Below are 18,908 nucleotides of genomic sequence, written 5' to 3' on the forward strand. Positions count from 1 at the left end.
GCTTTTTGATATTTTTTCAAAATATCTTACTTTACATATTTGAAAGATTTAAATAAGAAAATTTATTAATATATTTGAAGATATTTAAATTTTTATTTGATTAAAGTCAATTTAAATATCTCGATCATTATAAAAATATAATTTGTGAAATTTTTTTAAATGATTAACTATTGTTATCAGATCGCGTATTAAAGTATATGATCAAATATATATTTTATAATAATGTCCAAAATTTTAAACTCATATATATATCTATACTATTTTATTAAGTTTGAGACACTTAGAATAACTAACTTTGGTGTCATGGTCTGTTTTAATAATCATATATTAATAAAATGTTAAAATTTTATTGTAAGTTATATGTATTTCTTCGGATAGAGTCATTGTTTCTTGGGGTTTAGATTATCAGTTCAATCCTCATTGAAGTCATTTTTTTAATATTTTATTTTTCAATTTATTTTTTAATTTATATATAAAAATTACAGTGTAGTCTCTCGCTATTTCTTATAATTATATTTTTATCCTCATTAAATATAAATCAAATGAATTATAAAAATATTATACAAACACGCAACGCGTGCGTCAGTTTATTAGTTAAGTATTACTCCGATGAGACGGTCTCACACAATTCATATTTACAATGAATAGTGGTCAAATATCATATGTGTTTCACAAACGTGGGATCGTACACGGTTTTGGGTGAAATTGTTGCGGCCTCGTTGCATCTTATCTTTCTTTTAAATGGCGAACAAAGAAACCCCACCTTCATAGATGATCCCGGGTTATCTTCGACTGCGCCAAAGTTTCTAACTTTACAAGCTGAAGAATCCGTTGGATGCGATTCAGAAGATAGACAGGCGGACAGCTGGCGGCTGTGGTATGGGAATTGAGAAACTATTTTGTTTTTATCTGCGAATGTATGGGATTGGATATTTCAGCTGTCTTTCTAATTTTTTCCTTATTACTTCAGCGCGGGCTTAAATTTAAGGATTGCTTGCGTTAAAACCTTTCATTTGTTTGCTTAAATGTTTGATTATCGGTTGTTTCTTTGCCGAGTAGAGTATCGGAAGTTGTTAATTGGTGTTGCTGTACTGAACTTCAGTACCAATTGTGAGTTTCTGAAGCTTCATTTGATATTTGTGGAGGTGAAATGAGTGATCTGAAGAAGATTCGAGACATGTTTTATGCATGTGGCTTCTGGTCTGTTTATTTGTGGGGTAATTTTGGGGAAATTTTCTGGGAGTTTGAAGTATCTGAATTATACTTGAGTTATATGAATTATCAGGATATAAAAGAAAACTTAGCGACCTAAGAGTCGGGTTGTCTGCATTGAAGGGTCATCAAGATTTTTCTTTTCTTTTTTTGACGCTGTTGAACTGTTCCGAAACCTTCACTTCTATAGACTTGTCCTTTGTCATTTACTTATTCAGACGATGGACACCATAAACTTCTTTAGGTTGTGTAATTAGGAACATCTGCACTTGAATGATGAAAATGCCAACAGTTGAATTTTATTGTAGACAATCGACTATCCAGCAAGACTTGGTTAGTAGCGATATAATATAATAAAATTCTTTTGATCATAGATGAGGATATAGTAAACGATAGAGCACACCGGTGTAGGAGGATCCATATAGTCAACCTTACTTAGTGGGACAAAGGCCTATTGTTCTTGTCGTAATAGGCTGCTCAACTAAATATTTACTTTTTTGACAGATATGTTCTTTTCTTGGTTCCATGCTTTTTCACTAGGATTTCACTGCCATGGCTCTATTCTTTTACATGGTATTGGATGATTGGAAATCTTGTTTGTTGGTTTTAGTTACACTTGAGAGAATATTATTCTTTGATTAACTTCCTTTTTCAGGTCACAGTTTGCATGGCAAGCATTAAGGATTGGGTTTTATCTCAGATAGTATTGAATTCAAAAGGTTCTACGAGACCAATCTCAGCGTCAGAAAACTATCTAGACGAGTCTCTTAATGAAGAGTTAGGGAATCAAGGTAACACCCTTTCCTTTACATTGGTGCTTTTGGTTGTTTTTTAGCTGGAGTTTCTTTTCTTTGCAAGGGTTTTGATATGAAAGCATACAATTATTATTGGTTGGATACAGTCTGAAGATTTATTTTGGAATGAAGTATTATGTATACTTTATTTCATGGATAGGAATTTCTCGTTGAGCTTGAGTAGTGAGATTAGGAAGTTGCAATGATAGGCTACCCACAATTTCCTTGTGAGAAATATTCAGAAAATTTTCAGATTTTTTACTCGCTAATTTTGACATTTTAAATTCCTTAGGATCTTGAATTAAGAGAAAATCACTAGTTTGAAAATAAGATGGTTGGGTCTTTATGTAGATTATGAATTTTTCTGACAGCAGCTGCCTGCTGTAATTTTTAAGCTTCAGGGTTGACTCACGCCAACACTAATTTGGTCATGCAACCAGAACCAGTTTCTGCTGGGGCGCCATGCTCATCTGGTGATAATCAGTTGGCTTCACATCCCTTATCCATGGGAATGGAAAGTTCTTCTGGCTCTGGTCTCAGCAGTGACGAGACGGATTTGGAGCCTCTTGTCATGGTTGAAGCTCTACAAATCAAATTTTTGCGTATTCTTCAACGAGTTGGCCTGTCACGAGATAATCTTTTGGTGGCAAAGGTCTTATATCGGATCCAACTGGCAACTTTGATTCGAGCTGGTGAATCAGATCTAAAAAGGGCTAATTTCAAATTAGACAGAGCTCGAGTCACAGCCGCAGAGCAAGAAGCCATAGATGTACCGAAACTGAACTTCTCTCTGAAAATTCTTGTTTTGGGCAGAACTGGTGTTGGCAAGAGTTCAACAATAAATTCCATATTTGGTGAGTCTAAAGCTACAACTGATGCGTTTCATCCTGCCACGCGTCAAGTCCAAGAGATTGTTGGGCTTGTGAATGGCATTAGAATATCTTTTATTGATACACCTGGCCTGTTGCCTTCGTCGAGAAATTATGTGAGTAAAAATAGGAAAATTTTACATTCTGTGAAGCGATTTATTAGAAAATCGCCACCGGATGTTGTTTTGTATTTTGAACGTCTCGACTTGATTGACATGGGGTATGGTGACTTTTCATTACTGAAGCTTATCACTGACATCCTTGGCCCTGCAATTTGGTTCAACACCAACATTGTTATGACGCATGCCTCTGCAGTCCTTCCTGAAGGTCCAAATGGGTATCCTGTGAGCTATGATTCTTATGTTAGTTACTGCACCAATGTGGTACAACACCAAATTCACCGAGCTATTTTGGATACTAAACTTGAAAACCCTGTAATTTTGGTGGAGAATCATCCGCACTGTATGATGGATAATAGTGGGAGGAAGATACTTCCAAATGGACAGCTGTGGACATCCCAGTTCATGTTATTATGCATATGCACCAAAATTCTTGGTGATGTTAACACCATTTTGGAATATGGGGACAAAATACAGTTGGGGCGTTTGAGCAATGTCCGACACCCTTCTTTGCCTCATCTACTCTCGTCTTTCCTCAAGCATAGTGTTCATTTGAATCCTGGTGGAGCTGATAGTGAAGAAACTGACGAATTCTTTTTTTCTGATATGGAAGAGGAAGATGAAAATGAATATGAGCAACTACCTCCCATCCGTATACTGAATAGAGTTCAATTCCAGAAATTGACATCATCTGATAAAAAGGATTATCTTGATGAGTTAGATTACAGGGAGACACTTTATTTGAAGAATCTACTGAAACAAGAGTATATCAGAAGAAAGGAAAAAGGTACTTCTGGTTTGGGATCAGATGAGAATGCCGAAAATCAAGAAGGGCCACCTGAGGCAATTATGCTGCCAGACATGGCTGTCCCTCCAAGTTTTGATTCAAGTTCCCCCGAGCATAGATTTCGCTGCCTTGTTAAAGGTGACCAATTGGTAGCAAGACCAGTTCTCGATCCACACGGATGGGATCATGATGTAGGTTTTGATGGAATCAACCTTGAGATAACCACGGAAGTAACAAAGAACACAATTATGCATGTCGCGGGACAAATGAGCAAGGACAAACAAGATTTCAATATACAATCTGAATCAACAGCAGCCTTCTTATTTCCAAGGGGGCCCGCGTGCAGCATTGGCCTGGATGTCCAATCTACCGGCAAAGAATTGATCTGTTCCATACGTGGCAACACAAAGCTGAAGAACTTCAAACAAAATGCCACTGAATGTGGTGTTCTTGTGACATATCATGGAAATAGATATATTTTTGGTTCCAAGATTGAAGACAGCATCTCAGTTCGGAGGAGGCTTAACTTAAAAATGAATGCAGGTCATGTGACAGGTGCTGGGCTAGTTGCCTACGGCGGGAGTCTTGAAGCGACATTACGAGGGAAAGACTATCCTGTGAGAGATGAAAAGGTCAGTGTGTCAATGACAATCCTTTCTTTTAACAAAGAACCAGTTTTGGGTGGAAACCTGCTGTCTCACTTTAGATTGAGCCGGAGTACATCAATGTCAGTGAACGCCAGTATCAATAGCCAGAAAATGGGTCAGTTAAGGGTAAAGATAAATAGCTCTGAGCACATGGAAATAGCTCTTGTCGCAGTTATCTCCATGTTCAGATGCCTGTTTAGGAGAAAATCAAAAAATAATCTTAGCAGTAGAGAAACTCTTGAAACAGGGTAGTTTTTTTTTGGTAATACAGGGTTTTTTTTTCTGTTTAATGGGAGAAAGAAAATTAATTCATGAATTTAAACTTTTTTCATATCATAAAATAGAAAAAGATTTGTCAAATTTCCTCAATTATTTAGAGAAAAAACACTTGAACCCGAATGTCTTTGTATCACTATCAAGCATAATTTGTAAATGAGTAATGCTAAAAACAATTTTTACTCAATAAATTTTAGCTGAGGACATAAACTATTGATTGATTATCAAATTCATTTATGAACTGTTCTATGTTCAAGTATATACCACTTTAAATGCCATATTTGATACATATTAAATCAAAAAATTAAAAGGTTACATTTAGACACCTAATTTTTTAATTAATGTAAATCAAGGAGAATTATATTCCTTATTATGCCACAAGAAGTTATTTTTTTTGAGCTTGTTACTATTTATTTGCTTTTATGATTTCTGGATGAACAACATAACGTGGCTTTGTTTTTTTGTTGTTTTCTTTAATATTTTTTATTGCTAAAAAAATTCCTTTCCATTTTGAACACCTTATTTAATTCTCATCCATTATTTTTAATATTTTTATGAATATTACTTTTTTTATTTTAGAAATCCATATTTATCAGAATTATTTTTTATGTTAGTATGATTAAGAAATAAAAATTTTCATATGCACTATAATTAAATATTTATCTGTAGATATTATTTATTTTATTAATCATACTTAAATATATTTTATAAATTTCTCACTTGACTCATACATACATTTTTTAAATTCTATTAATTTTTTTATTTAGTATTTAAATTAACTTAAGTCGAAAATATAAATACTACTAATGATATACTTTTCAGCCATTCTAACAATCAAATTATGTGTTACTAATAAATCTTTCAAAATAGAGACTTGTTCTTCATTAATAAAATGAATAAATTGATTTCTTATATTAACTCATACTTGTGTTTGGATCTCCGATTCTTATGTCCTTGTATTTTATTCTTTGAGTGGTTGCTAGGTTCCTCATGTTAAAACTTGCGTACTCGTGATTCTTATGATCTGTAACACGATCTGACATATCTTTATTTGTAAAATGAATTAACTCTATCTGTAATTTTTATTTCATAAAATTGATTCATAAAACTATTTTACGGTAGTTATTGTGATTTAAAATATAGTTTTGCATCAACACACACTTTTGATAAGCAAAACTCCTGAATAATTGGATGCCTTTTTTGAAACCAATTAATGTATAATATATATGACAATACATACACGTAGCTTTCGAAATGGTAGTGTACATACACGTAGCTTTCGAAATGGTAGTGCTTTCGATTAATAAATTGGGACACGTTGCAGGTAAAGGATGGGACGTTGGATGTGGTCCAATAAAATCAGTGCCACGCAGTAACAACCCCGAATTAAACTATTCGACAAAAAAAAAAAAAAAATCTACAAAATGGTTGAGAAAATGGGTTAAATTTAATAGAGAAAATGGCCTACTCACTCACTGTACTTGAATGTTCCTTTTTATTATTTTCTCCATATTCACCTCGGCAATGAAAGGACATAAACCTAATCATTATTCAGTCACTTCAAACATATATCAAAATCACATTAAATTACCAATCATATATAACATAAAGAATAAAGATCATAAATTAAAAATGAATAAGTCGATCTCACGAATTTTTATCTGTGAGACGAGTCAACACTACCGATATTCACGATAAAAAGTAATACTATTTGCATAAAAAATAATACTTTTTCATGGATGATCCAAATAAAAAATCCGTCTCATAAAATACGACTAGTAAGATCCATCTCACGTAAGTTTTTGTGGTAACGATACAACGAAGCGATGGAATGTAAATTTAAGTTACACGTCATCTGCACAACTGTTGGGAAAAGTAGAAAATAAGAAAGGAAAACAAGAGAAGAGAGAAAGAGGCCCCCATTAATCCACACATGACACATACACACATAAAAAGAAATAAATAGATAAATAAATATTAATTTTATTGAAGCATAATTCGGTGGAGGGTATTTATTCTCACGCATATTCCTTAATTGTTACTATTTATTGAAAAACAATTCTTACTACTTTTTGGGTGTACATTGCATACAGTATTTGACTTAACACAGTCGTAACTATGTTAGATTTATTTTGATATATACAAAGTAATTAATTTTTGGTATCATGATCTGTTTTATTAATTATATATATTAATAAAGAGTTAAAACTGATATAAATCACATGTAGCTCAACCGATAAATTCTTTGTTTCCTGCACTATTAATTTTTTAGATCATTTTTTTCTTTTTTTTTAAATTTTTTTAATTCATATATCAAAATTACGGTACGATCTCTTGTTATTTCTTGTAATTACATTTTGATCATTAGTTAAATATAAACTAAATAAATTATAAAAAATAATTTATAAACACACCATACGTTCATGAGTATATTAATGTAAACTAGCTACTCTGCACACGCGGTGTGTGTACAATCTTTTTTATCATTATCGATGGACTAAAGTGAAATTTGACAAATTATGGATGAACTAAATTGATATTTGAATTGTTGAAATAAAAAAAATAAAAAAAAAAGTGCGTGTTGAAATTTTTTTTTTAAAAAAAAAACAAAAATATAATATTAATATCATATAACAGGATAAAGTTGGATGAAAAAATTGTTGTCCTTTTTAGTTAGCTACTATCATGTCTTCAGTTTTTAATAAAATAGAATAGATCATAGATAAACGGTATTAGCCTAGCTAGATTCGAACGAAAAAATATTGATAAAATTCGAAATCATTTACTTTCATGTTTGTATATTTCACCGACCCGAGAGTCATTTTCTTTGTCGATTTACTAATAATACCTTGGTTGGCCAATTTATTTGAAAAGAATAAAGCGATGATCATTTTCTTGTCAAAATTTCTAGAATCGAAAACCTCTATATATCGTGCTTTCTTTTTGGATGCACAGTCTGTCTCTACGCATGTGCATTCGCGTTCATAATCAGTCACGGGGATATTAGATTACAAGAAATATACGGATTCATACGCAAAATTATACTGTAATGGCGGGAAACGATTGGATTAACAGCTACTTGGACGCGATTTTGGACGTTGGCCCTCCGATTGCGGATAAGAAGTCATCTCTGCTGCTACGGGAGAGGGGGAGATTCAGTCCCACTAGGTATTTTGTGGAGGAGGTGATCACTGGATTCGATGAGACCGATCTCCACCGCTCTTGGGCCAGGGTATGTGTGTTTTTTCTTCTCTATTGCTTGTGCATGTGTTTATGTTTAGATGATTCTAATGATGTGTGTTTTTTGTGTGGATGTAGGCTCAAGCTACGAGGAGTCCGCAGGAGAGGAACACGAGGCTGGAGAACATGTGCTGGCGGATATGGAATTTGGCTCGCCAGAAAAAGCAGGTGATTTTGTTTTAAATCTTTGAGTATTGAGGGATTGCTTCGCTTATGATATCTTTTACGGGTGTCTGTGCGTCTTTGATTTCTTCTGCTTTTTGTGGTTACTTTATATATTCGATAGATGCAACGGTTGATGGTTTGATATTTTAGCGGAATCTGGTGATTGTCAAGGATATGAATGCAATAACTGATGAGGGCAATACAAGTGGACTAAATTTGTTTTTCTGAAAGCCGTTGGTTGGCTAAAATGTAAAGGTGAAACTTCTATACTAGTTTAACATTTTTGAGTGTAGTGGCAAACAAGAGCTGGTTCCTTCACTGCGAAATGCATTTTCATGATCACAATCTTTGCTTGCAAGTGATCATAATAGTTGTGGGATATTGGATAGAACAGCGATCATAAGCAACCTGAGATCCATTTTCTTCAGCTTCTTCTACAGAACAAGATCAAGAAATCCCATCCAATGTGCTTGAATGCTTTCTTGAAATATGTTTATAAATTCATTCCTGATTTTTGTTTGGATATACAAGGTTAAGCATCTCAATGGCTACAATTTTTGTGATTACTACCATTTGCGGAATCTCCGCTACATGATTTTCTTTGACATCAGTCTGATTTGCTTACGTGCTATGATCGCGATTCCACCCTGAAACTTCCCTCAGTTTTCTTACTCAGTTAATTCCTAAAAAGTGTCTTTAATGTTTAGCATGGTAAAATTTTGTTTCATAAACCAAAAGTTAATGGTTGCAGATTCTGGGATTCACCATGTTTAATTGACTTAGTTTTTAAATTTGTCACTATTATTGACTTTTAACATTTGAGGATCAACGAGAACAGGCCAACTTGCTGGTGCTTTGATTAGCAAAAGCTTTTTACGTACTTTTGTTGGTTTATTTGTTACATTTTTTATTCTCTAGCTCTATATTCATCATTTATTTCAATGACTTATAAGTGTAGCTTGAAGGAGAGCAAGCCCAGAGGATGGCAAAACGTCGTCTTGAGCGTGAAAGAGGTCGCAGAGAAGCTGTTGCTGACATGTCTGAAGACTTATCCGAGGGGGAAAAGGGAGACGCAGTTAGTGATATTTCAACTCATGCTGAAAGCACTAGGAGTCGACTGCCTAGAATTAGTTCTGTTGATACAATGGAGGCCTGGAGTAGTCAACAAAAAGGGAAAAGGCTGTATATTGTACTGATTAGGTATGAAAATAATATTGTAAAGCTTGAGTTGTTATAAGAAGGAATTGACACAGATGAAATGTGTTTTTTCATGGCTGAAGGGAGTATGATCTTTCAAATTTTCTTAATTGATGCTCCTGTCTGAAAATTGTGATCTTCAAAAAGTGAAAACATAGTTACCCTGCTTTCTTGACGTTAGTTCTCTTGCAGCCTTCATGGTTTGATACGTGGTGAAAACATGGAGCTTGGCCGTGATTCTGATACTGGTGGTCAGGTAGGGCTGGTTTCAAGGAATGCTCATCTGACATTTATTTTCCTTGTCACGTCCATTTGTGCTTGTGTTTTATGAAATTCTCAACCGCATCGTGTAGCACCGAGTTGATTGTGTCTTGAATAATTCCATGTACTCTTTTCATGCATGTAAATGACCTCTTTCCTATATTTCTTTAGGTGAAATATGTTGTCGAACTCGCAAGGGCTTTAGGTTCAATGCCAGGTGTGTATCGCGTCGATTTGCTTACTAGACAGATATCATCACCAGAGGTAGACTGGAGCTATGGTGAACCGACAGAGATGCTGCCGCCTCCACGAAGTTCAGAAGGCCTGATGCATGAGATGGGAGAGAGTAGTGGTGCTTACATAATTCGCATCCCCTTTGGCCCAAAAGATGCATATATTCCAAAAGAATTATTGTGGCCACACATCCCTGAATTTGTTGATGGTGCTCTTAACCACATTGTACAGATGTCAAAGGTACTCGGCGAGCAAATTGGTAACGGACACCCAGTTTGGCCTGTTGCCATACATGGACATTATGCAGATGCAGGTGACTCTGCTGCTCTTTTATCTGGTGCTCTAAATGTACCAATGCTTTTCACTGGCCATTCTCTTGGTCGTGATAAACTAGAACAACTTTTGAGGCAAGGCCGACAGTCAAGAGATGAAATCAATTCTACATACAAAATAATGCGTAGAATAGAGGCAGAAGAATTATCTCTCGATGCCTCTGAAATAGTCATTACCAGCACAAGACAGGAGATAGAGGAGCAGTGGCGCTTGTATGATGGTTTTGATCCTATACTGGAGCGTAAATTACGTGCTAGGATTAGGCGTAATGTGAGCTGTTATGGAAGGTTCACGCCTCGCATGGTTGTAAGTACTTATTACTTCGTTCTCGATTTTTTTTTCTGAAATCATAAGTTCATATGATCGTGTATCTTGCTCTTTCTTTATGACATCTTCCGCTGATCCCCTTTTTTAGCCAAGACAGATAATGATTTAGCATGCTGATGCTGAAGTCACATTTATCATCATGTTTTTATAGTGGCTCTTTTTGGCTTGATGAAACCGTCTAGAAGAATTTTCAATATTTTAGTTGGGAAGTTATTGAAATAAAGGATTCACCAATGATGTGACATAATTTGCAACCTAATGCCCCTAGTCTAATATTTTTAAGCTAAACCAATTTTTTTTCAATCATTTTGTTCGTGAACTCAAAAAACTGTGTTACTTTATCATGAGGATGAAAATATAAAAGCTCTCATTGTTAGCCTCAAGTTTCAGATAAAAGTGGTATATATCTTAAATGTTATCTTTCATCAGACAGCGTAAATTTATAGTCGTGCTTTGTGGCACTTATAGGTGAGATAGTTTTACTCTTCCATTGTGATTTAATAAGAGCATGATTTTGTGCTTTCAGGTGATGCCACCTGGGATGGAATTTCATCACATCGTTCCACATGATGGAGACATGGATACTGAACCAGAAGCAAACACAGACGGGAAATCCCCAGATCCAGCTATTTGGGCTGAGGTTAAAGTTGTTAAACCTGTAGTCTCATTCATGTGTGACGACTTTATTTCTGACTTTTTCCCACTATTTAAATATATTCCTCGTATATTTTGTAAGGCCTCTAAAGTTTCCAAAGTTCTTGCCACTTTCTAATAGTGATCTGCAAACAGGTAATGCGCTTCTTTTCAAATCCCAGGAAGCCTATGATACTTGCACTTGCAAGGCCTGATCCAAAGAAAAACCTTACTACCTTGGTTAAAGCATTCGGGGAATGTCGACCGCTGAGGGAGCTCGCTAATCTTGTAAGTTGGATAAATACTGACATATATGTGTGGTGAATTCCGATAATGCACTAGTGTTACTATTTCAATTGTTTTATTTGTGATAACAGACCTTAATAATGGGGAATCGAGATAATATTGATGAAATGTCGAGCACGAATGCTTCTGTTCTTTTATCAATCCTCAAGCTGATTGATAAGTATGATCTATATGGACAAGTGGCATACCCAAAACATCACAAGCAGCATGATGTTCCTGTTATCTACCGTCTAGCAGCGAAGACTAAGGTATTCTCATGTTTCTGTTACATCAACAGCAATATTGACTCATTTGACGGGATGGGACTGGCCCATAAAGTCATTAGTACGCTTATTAAGTTTCCTTTTCGGGTATCTTTTCATATTCCCTTACCCAACTGTGCTTGGGAAAGCTCTCTGTTGCTATGCTTAAATCTTTGCTTGTCCGAGCTGGATGAGTATTTTCAAAACTTTTGGCAAAATACATTGACACCGCTATTAGTTTTCTGGTAAAATTTTGTGTTCTAAATCACTCATTATAGGAAGCCTCAGAATTAAATTTTGGAAAGGAAATGAAAAGATACTTTTGAAATATTGTCATGTCCAAAAAACCCAATAAACTTTTTTCATTTAAACACCACCAATATAATATTTTCATACCGTAGGAGTAGGACTCAACATGTCAAAATTAAATAATTTTGTTTTTCAAAATGCACTTGATGTACTTATTTAAGAATAGAAGCGAAATTGTTAGTCAAATTTGATTTTTTAAAGTCATTTTCTAATTTTTTTTACCTAAGTTATATTTAACTGAAATTAATGAATTTAAATACTTAAGCCGGGCATGAATGCACACCAATTTAGTCATGACTAAGTAGTTTTACCAGTTCTAGGTTTGTATCATCCTTTCAGATAATACTTTATTCTAGATTGTACCGTTGTATCATTTATTTATTCTAGTGTATGCAAAATAAATTTTGTGTGCATGTGCACGATTGAGTTAATGTTTCATTGAATGGACAAATAAAAAAATTAATCAACTTATCTGATTTAAAATTTTTTAGATTTGACTACCAAGAAATTTGAATTATAATCTTTACAGCATAAGTTAAGGCATATTGCCATATTGGGCATTAAATTACTACATTTTGACACGTTGGACTTTTGGTGTGAAATGAGAGGATGAGTTTCAAGGGGGGAAAAGTAGTTTTTGGTTCTTTTGGATGTCTACATTCTTAAAGAGGTTATGAGTACTGTCACCGAAGTTATAATATCTCTTGGTTATTTTGCAGGATTGTTTGAGCATTAATTCATTATTTTTTGACAGGGTGTTTTCATAAATCCCGCTTTTATTGAACCTTTTGGACTTACTCTAATCGAGGTGCGCCTGCCTTCACATTCATTAAGTTTTGGCTAGTATATTATTCTGGTGATCAACCTGATTTATTTGACATAAAAACAGGCAGCAGCATATGGTCTGCCCATTGTCGCCACAAAGAATGGTGGCCCTGTCGACATACACAGGGTATTTTTATTCTTTTTCCTAAGATGAACTTGCAAGGATTCCATTCAACATTATATTAGGTATTTTGGTATATTGTATCTGACATTGTTTTTCCATGTTGATGGTAGGTCTTAGACAATGGTCTCCTTGTAGATCCACATGACCAGCAATCTATTGCTGATGCTCTTCTGAAGTTGGTTGCAGATAAGCATCTCTGGGCAAAATGTAGAGCAAATGGATTGAAAAATATTCATCTTTTTTCATGGCCAGAACATTGTAAGACTTATCTCTCCAGAATAGCTGGTTGCAAACCAAGAAAACCTCGTTGGTTGAGAGACGAAGAGGAAGATGAAAATTCAGAATCAGATTCTCCAAGTGATTCCTTGAGGGATATACAGGATATATCTTTGAACTTGAAATTCTCCTTAGATGGAGATAAGAATGAGAGCCAAGAAAACATGGATGGTTCTGTGGAATTAAAAAATAAGCTAGAAAATGCCGTGTTGACGTGGTCCAAGGGTGTTGTGAAGAGTGCACAAAAATCCGTGTCTACTGACAAAGGAGAACAAATTTCTAATTCTAGTAAGTTTCCAGCATTGAGGAGGAGGAAGCACATTTTTGTGATCGCCGTAGATGGTGATGCAAGTTCTGGTCTCTCTGAAAGCAATAAAAATATATTTGCAGCCGTAGAGAAAGAACGTAATGAAGGTTCTGTTGGATTTATTTTATCAACATCCTTCAACATTACAGAAGTACGGGCTTTTCTGATTTCAGAAGGCTTGAATCCCAGCAACTTTGATGCATTTATTTGCAACAGTGGTGGTGATCTTTATTATTCGTCTGTCCATTCAGAAGATAACCCGTTTGTAGTAGACTTATATTATCATTCACATATTGAATACCGCTGGGGTGGTGAAGGGTTGAGAAAGACTTTGGTCAGGTGGGCAGCTTCTACAACAGATAAGAAGGGAGGAAATAATGAACCTGCTGTCGTTGAAGATGAAGAGACTTCGGCTGACTACTGTTATTCTTTCAAAATTAAAAAGCATGGAGTGGTATAATATTTATGTTTACATATTTAATTCCATATCCTTCAGAGCATCGATCCTGTTAACAACTTGAAATGTGTTACAGGTCTTAGCATATTATTGAATTACATCTGGTTTAGGATTAGGCTCTTATGTTTTTTTAGTTACTCTTTAACCATAACAACCTTTTATTGTGTAACATAACAACTTAATTTTGTGTTGCAGGTTTCCCCCGTGAAGGAACTAAGGAAAATGATGAGAATTCAGGCACTACGTTGCCATGTGATCCATTGTCAAGATGGAAGTAAGATTAATGTAATTCCAGTCCTGGCGTCACGTTCTCAAGCACTCAGGTACCAATTTTATCAATGAATCTGTTTTATGACATGTAGATAAAAACAAGGGTTTTATGACAAGCAAGGTTATCAGCTTCATCTTGGTTGTACGTTAAGGTTCTGGTGCTGCTTGAGTGTATTGTACTTTAGTGTTGAAAATATAGAACATTAACCCTTGATAATAAATAGTATGACCAAAAGAGAAATCAAAATTACTTATCTGTAGTGTTGTACGAGTATTTCATCTGATCTCGTGGTAGTATTGATGGTAATTCTGTGATTCCACTTATGTTGTTCTGCTGCTGATGTTGCATGTTGAGGATTCTACTGCTCTAGATTATCATGCAAGTTTATTTGTTCCTGATTTATTAGCGTGACTTGACACCAAACTTGTAACAAAGTCTCTCATGGGCATGCCCCAGTGACAAATCTCTCATGCATGGTGTGTAGCCGGCCATCTAATTCAAATAATTAGAATTCAAATAATTAGGGCTTCTTGTTTCTATCTCGTATTTACTTGGCACTTTTTCCATTTGGATAAACAAGTAAGAAGAAATTGCTATCCATGCACGTGGGTCACTGAGTACACTTCTTGGCCACCCACAAGACCAATTTGCACATATTTTATATGACCACATGCCTCTTTTTGTAACTCAATGGTCAAATTCGGAATTTTTATGATAGGATATTAGAGTGTTGGATTTCTAGCAAAGTTCGATAATCCTGCTATCAATTCAATTAATGGAGAGAAACTTTCTTTGTAGGTACTTGTATCTTCGTTGGGGTATGGAGTTATCAAAAGTGGTGGTTTTTGTTGGGGAAAGTGGTGACACCGACTACGAAGAAATGCTCGGGGGTGTTCACAAGTCTGTAGTGTTGACTGGAGTTTGCAGCGGTGCGAGCAGCCAACTTCATGCTAACAGAAGCTACCCTCTTACAGATGTTATATCTTATGACAGCCCTAATATCGTCAAAACCTCCCAAGGTTTCAACAGTTCTGATATCCGAGCTTTATTGGAGGACTCACAGGTCTTCAAGGACTAACCGTTCCAATACTAGCCCGATAATGACCTGATATTATACGTTACTTCATGCTACTTACTGGTATTTACAACATTGTTAAGTCTGCTTCATGTTAATTTGTCACGATCATGTGATCAAGAAAGAACTCTTGGAGCAAAGTCGTCCCTCTAATGGTTTGTTCGGATAGAAAAAGAATCGCTTGGGGTTGACAAATTTGTATATAGATATAATAATTATTGTTATACAAAACCCGGAAGATCTCTTGGAGCAACTGACATCAGATTTTGAATAATAATCGGTCGGAAAATTGATATGGATGTGTTTTAATGATACAATTTTCTTTTCATATATATTGCATACCGACTACGTTAATTTTGTTGGCTTAAATATATCACATGGATATGGAATGTTCAAGTAGGCTTTCATAAACACCAAAGCAATTTTTGTTTTCAAGTGTTTTTCTAATATTTCTCCGAGTATAGGGGTGCTAAACAACTGTAATTGTTAGAGAAGAGTCAAAAATTACATTTGATATTCAAATGTTAATACCATATCATAAAAAAGACATTATATACACACACACACACGCGTACATACCCACGCACTTAATCAAATACTAGGTAATATATGAGATAATACTTTATAATTGGTTTTAGTATATTTTATGTAACTAACTCGCTTGCATATTCAATCCTTATATTTAGCCAAGTTATATTTTACACTTCGAAACATTCCATATGTCCAACATAATGATGATAGTTTTTTTCTTTTTTTTTTTTTTGCATTATTTTATTGAAAGAGTATATTTCTAGTGAGACGGTCTCACGAATCTTTATCTGTGAGACGGGTTAATCCTACCGATATTCACAATAAAAAGAAATACTATTAGTATAAAAAGTAATACTTTTTCATGGATGATTCAAATAAAAAATCCGTCTCAAAAATACGACTCGTGAGACTGTCACATATAAGTTTTTGCCTTATTGAAATTATACTTAGCTTGAGTCATAATAAAGAAAAACAACTTGATGTCATGGTATAACATCGTGATTTTACTTCTCTACCTCCACCGTGCTATTTAAAAAAAAAATTTAATCAAAATTTGATTTTGTACAAATTTAGCGTATCTATTTATATATATATATATATATATATATATATATATATATATAACATATCAAAATGATTAAAAATTATACAATTTGAAATGTGATTTTTAATTTTACTTTTAAAAATTCGAGTTTAAATTTTTTATGAAAAGAGTACTTATAAAAATAATCACCTTTACATTGATATCACTTTTTTTAAATGCTAAAATACATTACAAATATAAGTTCGATATTTGATACTTAAATCGACATTCAACCCACATTCAAAATCAATATACATCTATACCACGATGTCTAAGAACGAAGAACTGGAAGATTACTTAGTTAATACCACGATTCAAACTTTGATTTCTTCTTAAGAGCAACACATCAAAATACTTCGAGATAAGGGTTCCTCTTAAGGATGAAATTGAAAATTGGGGAAATGAGAACAAAAAATATCACGTATAAACTAAATATATAAAGTGAATATAAGTCATTTCATAATGAAAAATACATTAAAACCTTTTAAAAATGAGGATGAGATACGTAGCTAGTAATTCAAAAAGACGAGGACCGTCAAACTTATTAAAATAATTCAGAAGGTTTACACAAGGTTAAATGATTTGATTCGAATGAACCTAGAAAATCAATTAGACAAGTCAAAGTTCTGTCTTGGTCCGAGTGAGGATATCATTTCTCTTCTGCATATCAATGCAGGCGACGAACAGTCAAATTATCACTATATTTATTCTTTTTTCTACTTCTTCTTCCAAGTGCAGGAATAATCCCAAGGTATTGTGGGTTTTTTCCTACCAATTAGAGCTCTCTATCGAATTTAAATATCAGAATAGCGGATAAACTACTTCATTTATGAATTTCATAGTAATAGAAATACATGTCCTATCGAGAGGGAATTTGTAACTTTTTATCCTCTTGTTTAACAGGCAAAGATTTTCCTACATGGAAAGTATCAACTAATATTTTGCTTTGATTAGTAACTAATTGACCCATTTATATATTTAATCAACTTTTGAATGTAATTAGAGATGGAATTGAGTGACAAGTGTATATCATTCACATGATTGGTGTCAAATGAAATTAGAAAAAATGGAATGAAATTATTTTTAATAACAAAATCACATTTTAATTAAAAATTAAAATAATATTTAATTAAAGTGGTTATTATTATTAAAAAATTATTTTTATTAATATTTTATTCATTATTATCATTATATTATTTTATTAATTTTTTGTTAATTTAATAACTATTTTTCTTCTATTTATTATTATTATCACTATAAATATTAATTTTTTTGTTCTCTTGTATTTTATTTATTTATGAATTATTAATCACTAGTTTATTATTATTTTTTGTTGTTAAATAATAATTTAATTATTTATTTATAATTATATCATGATAATTATTAAATTATAATCATCATTATTTTTTATTATTATTTATTTTTACTTTATAATTAATTTTTCAATATTTGTTTGTTATCTATATTAATTATAATTTTATTATTATATCCTTTGAAAAAAAAGAGAAAATATAGATAATTAAGAAAGTTTTGAGATTGGAAATAACTAAACTCAAACCAAATATTGAAAAATGCTATTCTCATATTCATTCAAATGGGAATGAGGATTCCCATTTCCATGGATATACCAAGTAAGAGAATAAGAATAAGGTCGAGAATGCTTATTGCATTCTTAGCTCATTTTCATGCACTAAACATACACTAAATATTTATAATTCATAGTGATTAATATAATTGTATTGTAAAAAAAAATAAAAAGATGAAATTTAAATTTCTTTTGTGTAAGTTATCTAATCAATTAAAATACATTTAAATTCGTGTATTTCAAATATTTCCATTCAAATACAACATAACATTATATTAAGAGAAGTAAAAACTTCGCGTTTGATGGGAAGGTCCTTATGGTTGAGACTACTTTTGCACAATATCTAAGTGTTGATTGTTAAGATAGAAACTTGATTTTAACTCCACCCCATAATCTAGATCAATGAGGAAGGATTGTCAAAATCCATATATATAATCTCAAAAGCTTAATCCAGCCAACGTGGAACATCTAACAAACCCCCTCATGTATATGAATGAACAACTGGAGCATGAAGTTTACAAGATATTAGAGGGTGTACTAGTGACCCATAAGGACATTCCAATACATAACAGTGAGTTTGACCCTTGATACTATTTATGATTAGGACTTGAGCCTAAATCCACCTCAAAATTGAGCTCAAAAGAGAGATTGTCCAAACTCATGTATACAACTCCTGTAGGTAGCCCGACCCACAAGAGCAATCCAACAAATAATGGTGAACCTGAACTCTGATATCATGTTAAATTATGACTAAATCCCAACTTCATCCCAAAATCTAACTTCATTTAACATATACAAAACTATCAAGAATTTAATTCAAACGGTCCAAAACATATAACATTGGTGTTGATACTTGTATACACACTTTCCTATGACTCCTATTTACTTTCTAGAATATGTTTTGTTGCGTGTTCGAATATGAC

At 33.5% G+C, this 18,908-nt stretch overlaps 2 protein-coding genes across 5 annotated transcripts; both read left to right on the top strand.

Annotated features, from left to right (window-relative positions):
* The first annotated feature begins 688 nt into the window (after positions 1-688).
* Positions 689-4,839, top strand: LOC142528831 (translocase of chloroplast 90, chloroplastic-like). Of its 4 annotated transcripts, none has more exons than XM_075634064.1 (3): positions 689-877; positions 1,868-2,003; positions 2,408-4,839. In XM_075634064.1, the coding sequence occupies exons 2-3, from the start codon at positions 1,880-1,882 to the stop codon at positions 4,678-4,680; spliced, it is 2,397 nt and encodes a 798-aa protein (XP_075490179.1). In that variant the 5' UTR covers positions 689-877; positions 1,868-1,879; the 3' UTR covers positions 4,681-4,839. The 4 variants fall into 4 exon arrangements, with proteins under 4 accessions (XP_075490179.1, XP_075490162.1, XP_075490170.1 ...); XM_075634047.1 differs by having other exon boundaries at positions 2,402-4,838; XM_075634055.1 differs by lacking the exon at positions 689-877 and adding an exon at positions 888-1,110 and having other exon boundaries at positions 2,402-4,838.
* A 2,723-nt stretch (positions 4,840-7,562) lies between these two features.
* Positions 7,563-15,586, top strand: LOC142528849 (putative sucrose-phosphate synthase 1). The gene is made up of 13 exons (XM_075634088.1): positions 7,563-7,936; positions 8,023-8,112; positions 9,068-9,309; positions 9,499-9,562; positions 9,739-10,440; positions 10,988-11,101; positions 11,251-11,382; positions 11,472-11,648; positions 12,706-12,759; positions 12,841-12,903; positions 13,011-13,937; positions 14,136-14,263; positions 15,010-15,586. The coding sequence occupies exons 1-13, from the start codon at positions 7,754-7,756 to the stop codon at positions 15,287-15,289; spliced, it is 3,156 nt and encodes a 1,051-aa protein (XP_075490203.1). The 5' UTR covers positions 7,563-7,753; the 3' UTR covers positions 15,290-15,586.
* Positions 15,587-18,908: the final 3,322 nt, after the last annotated feature.

The sequence above is a fragment of the Primulina tabacum genome, chromosome 2 (genome assembly GCF_025594145.1).
Source record: "Primulina tabacum isolate GXHZ01 chromosome 2, ASM2559414v2, whole genome shotgun sequence".
NCBI classification, from domain to species: Eukaryota; Viridiplantae; Streptophyta; class Magnoliopsida; order Lamiales; family Gesneriaceae; genus Primulina; species Primulina tabacum.

Coding starts and splice junctions, on each gene's coding strand:
- LOC142528849 (XM_075634088.1), top strand. CDS start 7,754: ATGGCGGGAAACGATTGGATTAACAGCTACTTGGACGCGATTTTGGAC. Junction 7,937..8,022: donor TCCACCGCTCTTGGGCCAGG/GTATGTGTGTTT, acceptor GTGTGGATGTAG/GCTCAAGCTACGAGGAGTCC. Junction 11,102..11,250: donor ATCCAGCTATTTGGGCTGAG/GTTAAAGTTGTT, acceptor ATCTGCAAACAG/GTAATGCGCTTCTTTTCAAA.
- LOC142528831 (XM_075634047.1), top strand. CDS start 1,880: ATGGCAAGCATTAAGGATTGGGTTTTATCTCAGATAGTATTGAATTCA. Junction 2,004..2,401: donor TGAAGAGTTAGGGAATCAAG/GTAACACCCTTT, acceptor GTAATTTTTAAG/CTTCAGGGTTGACTCACGCC.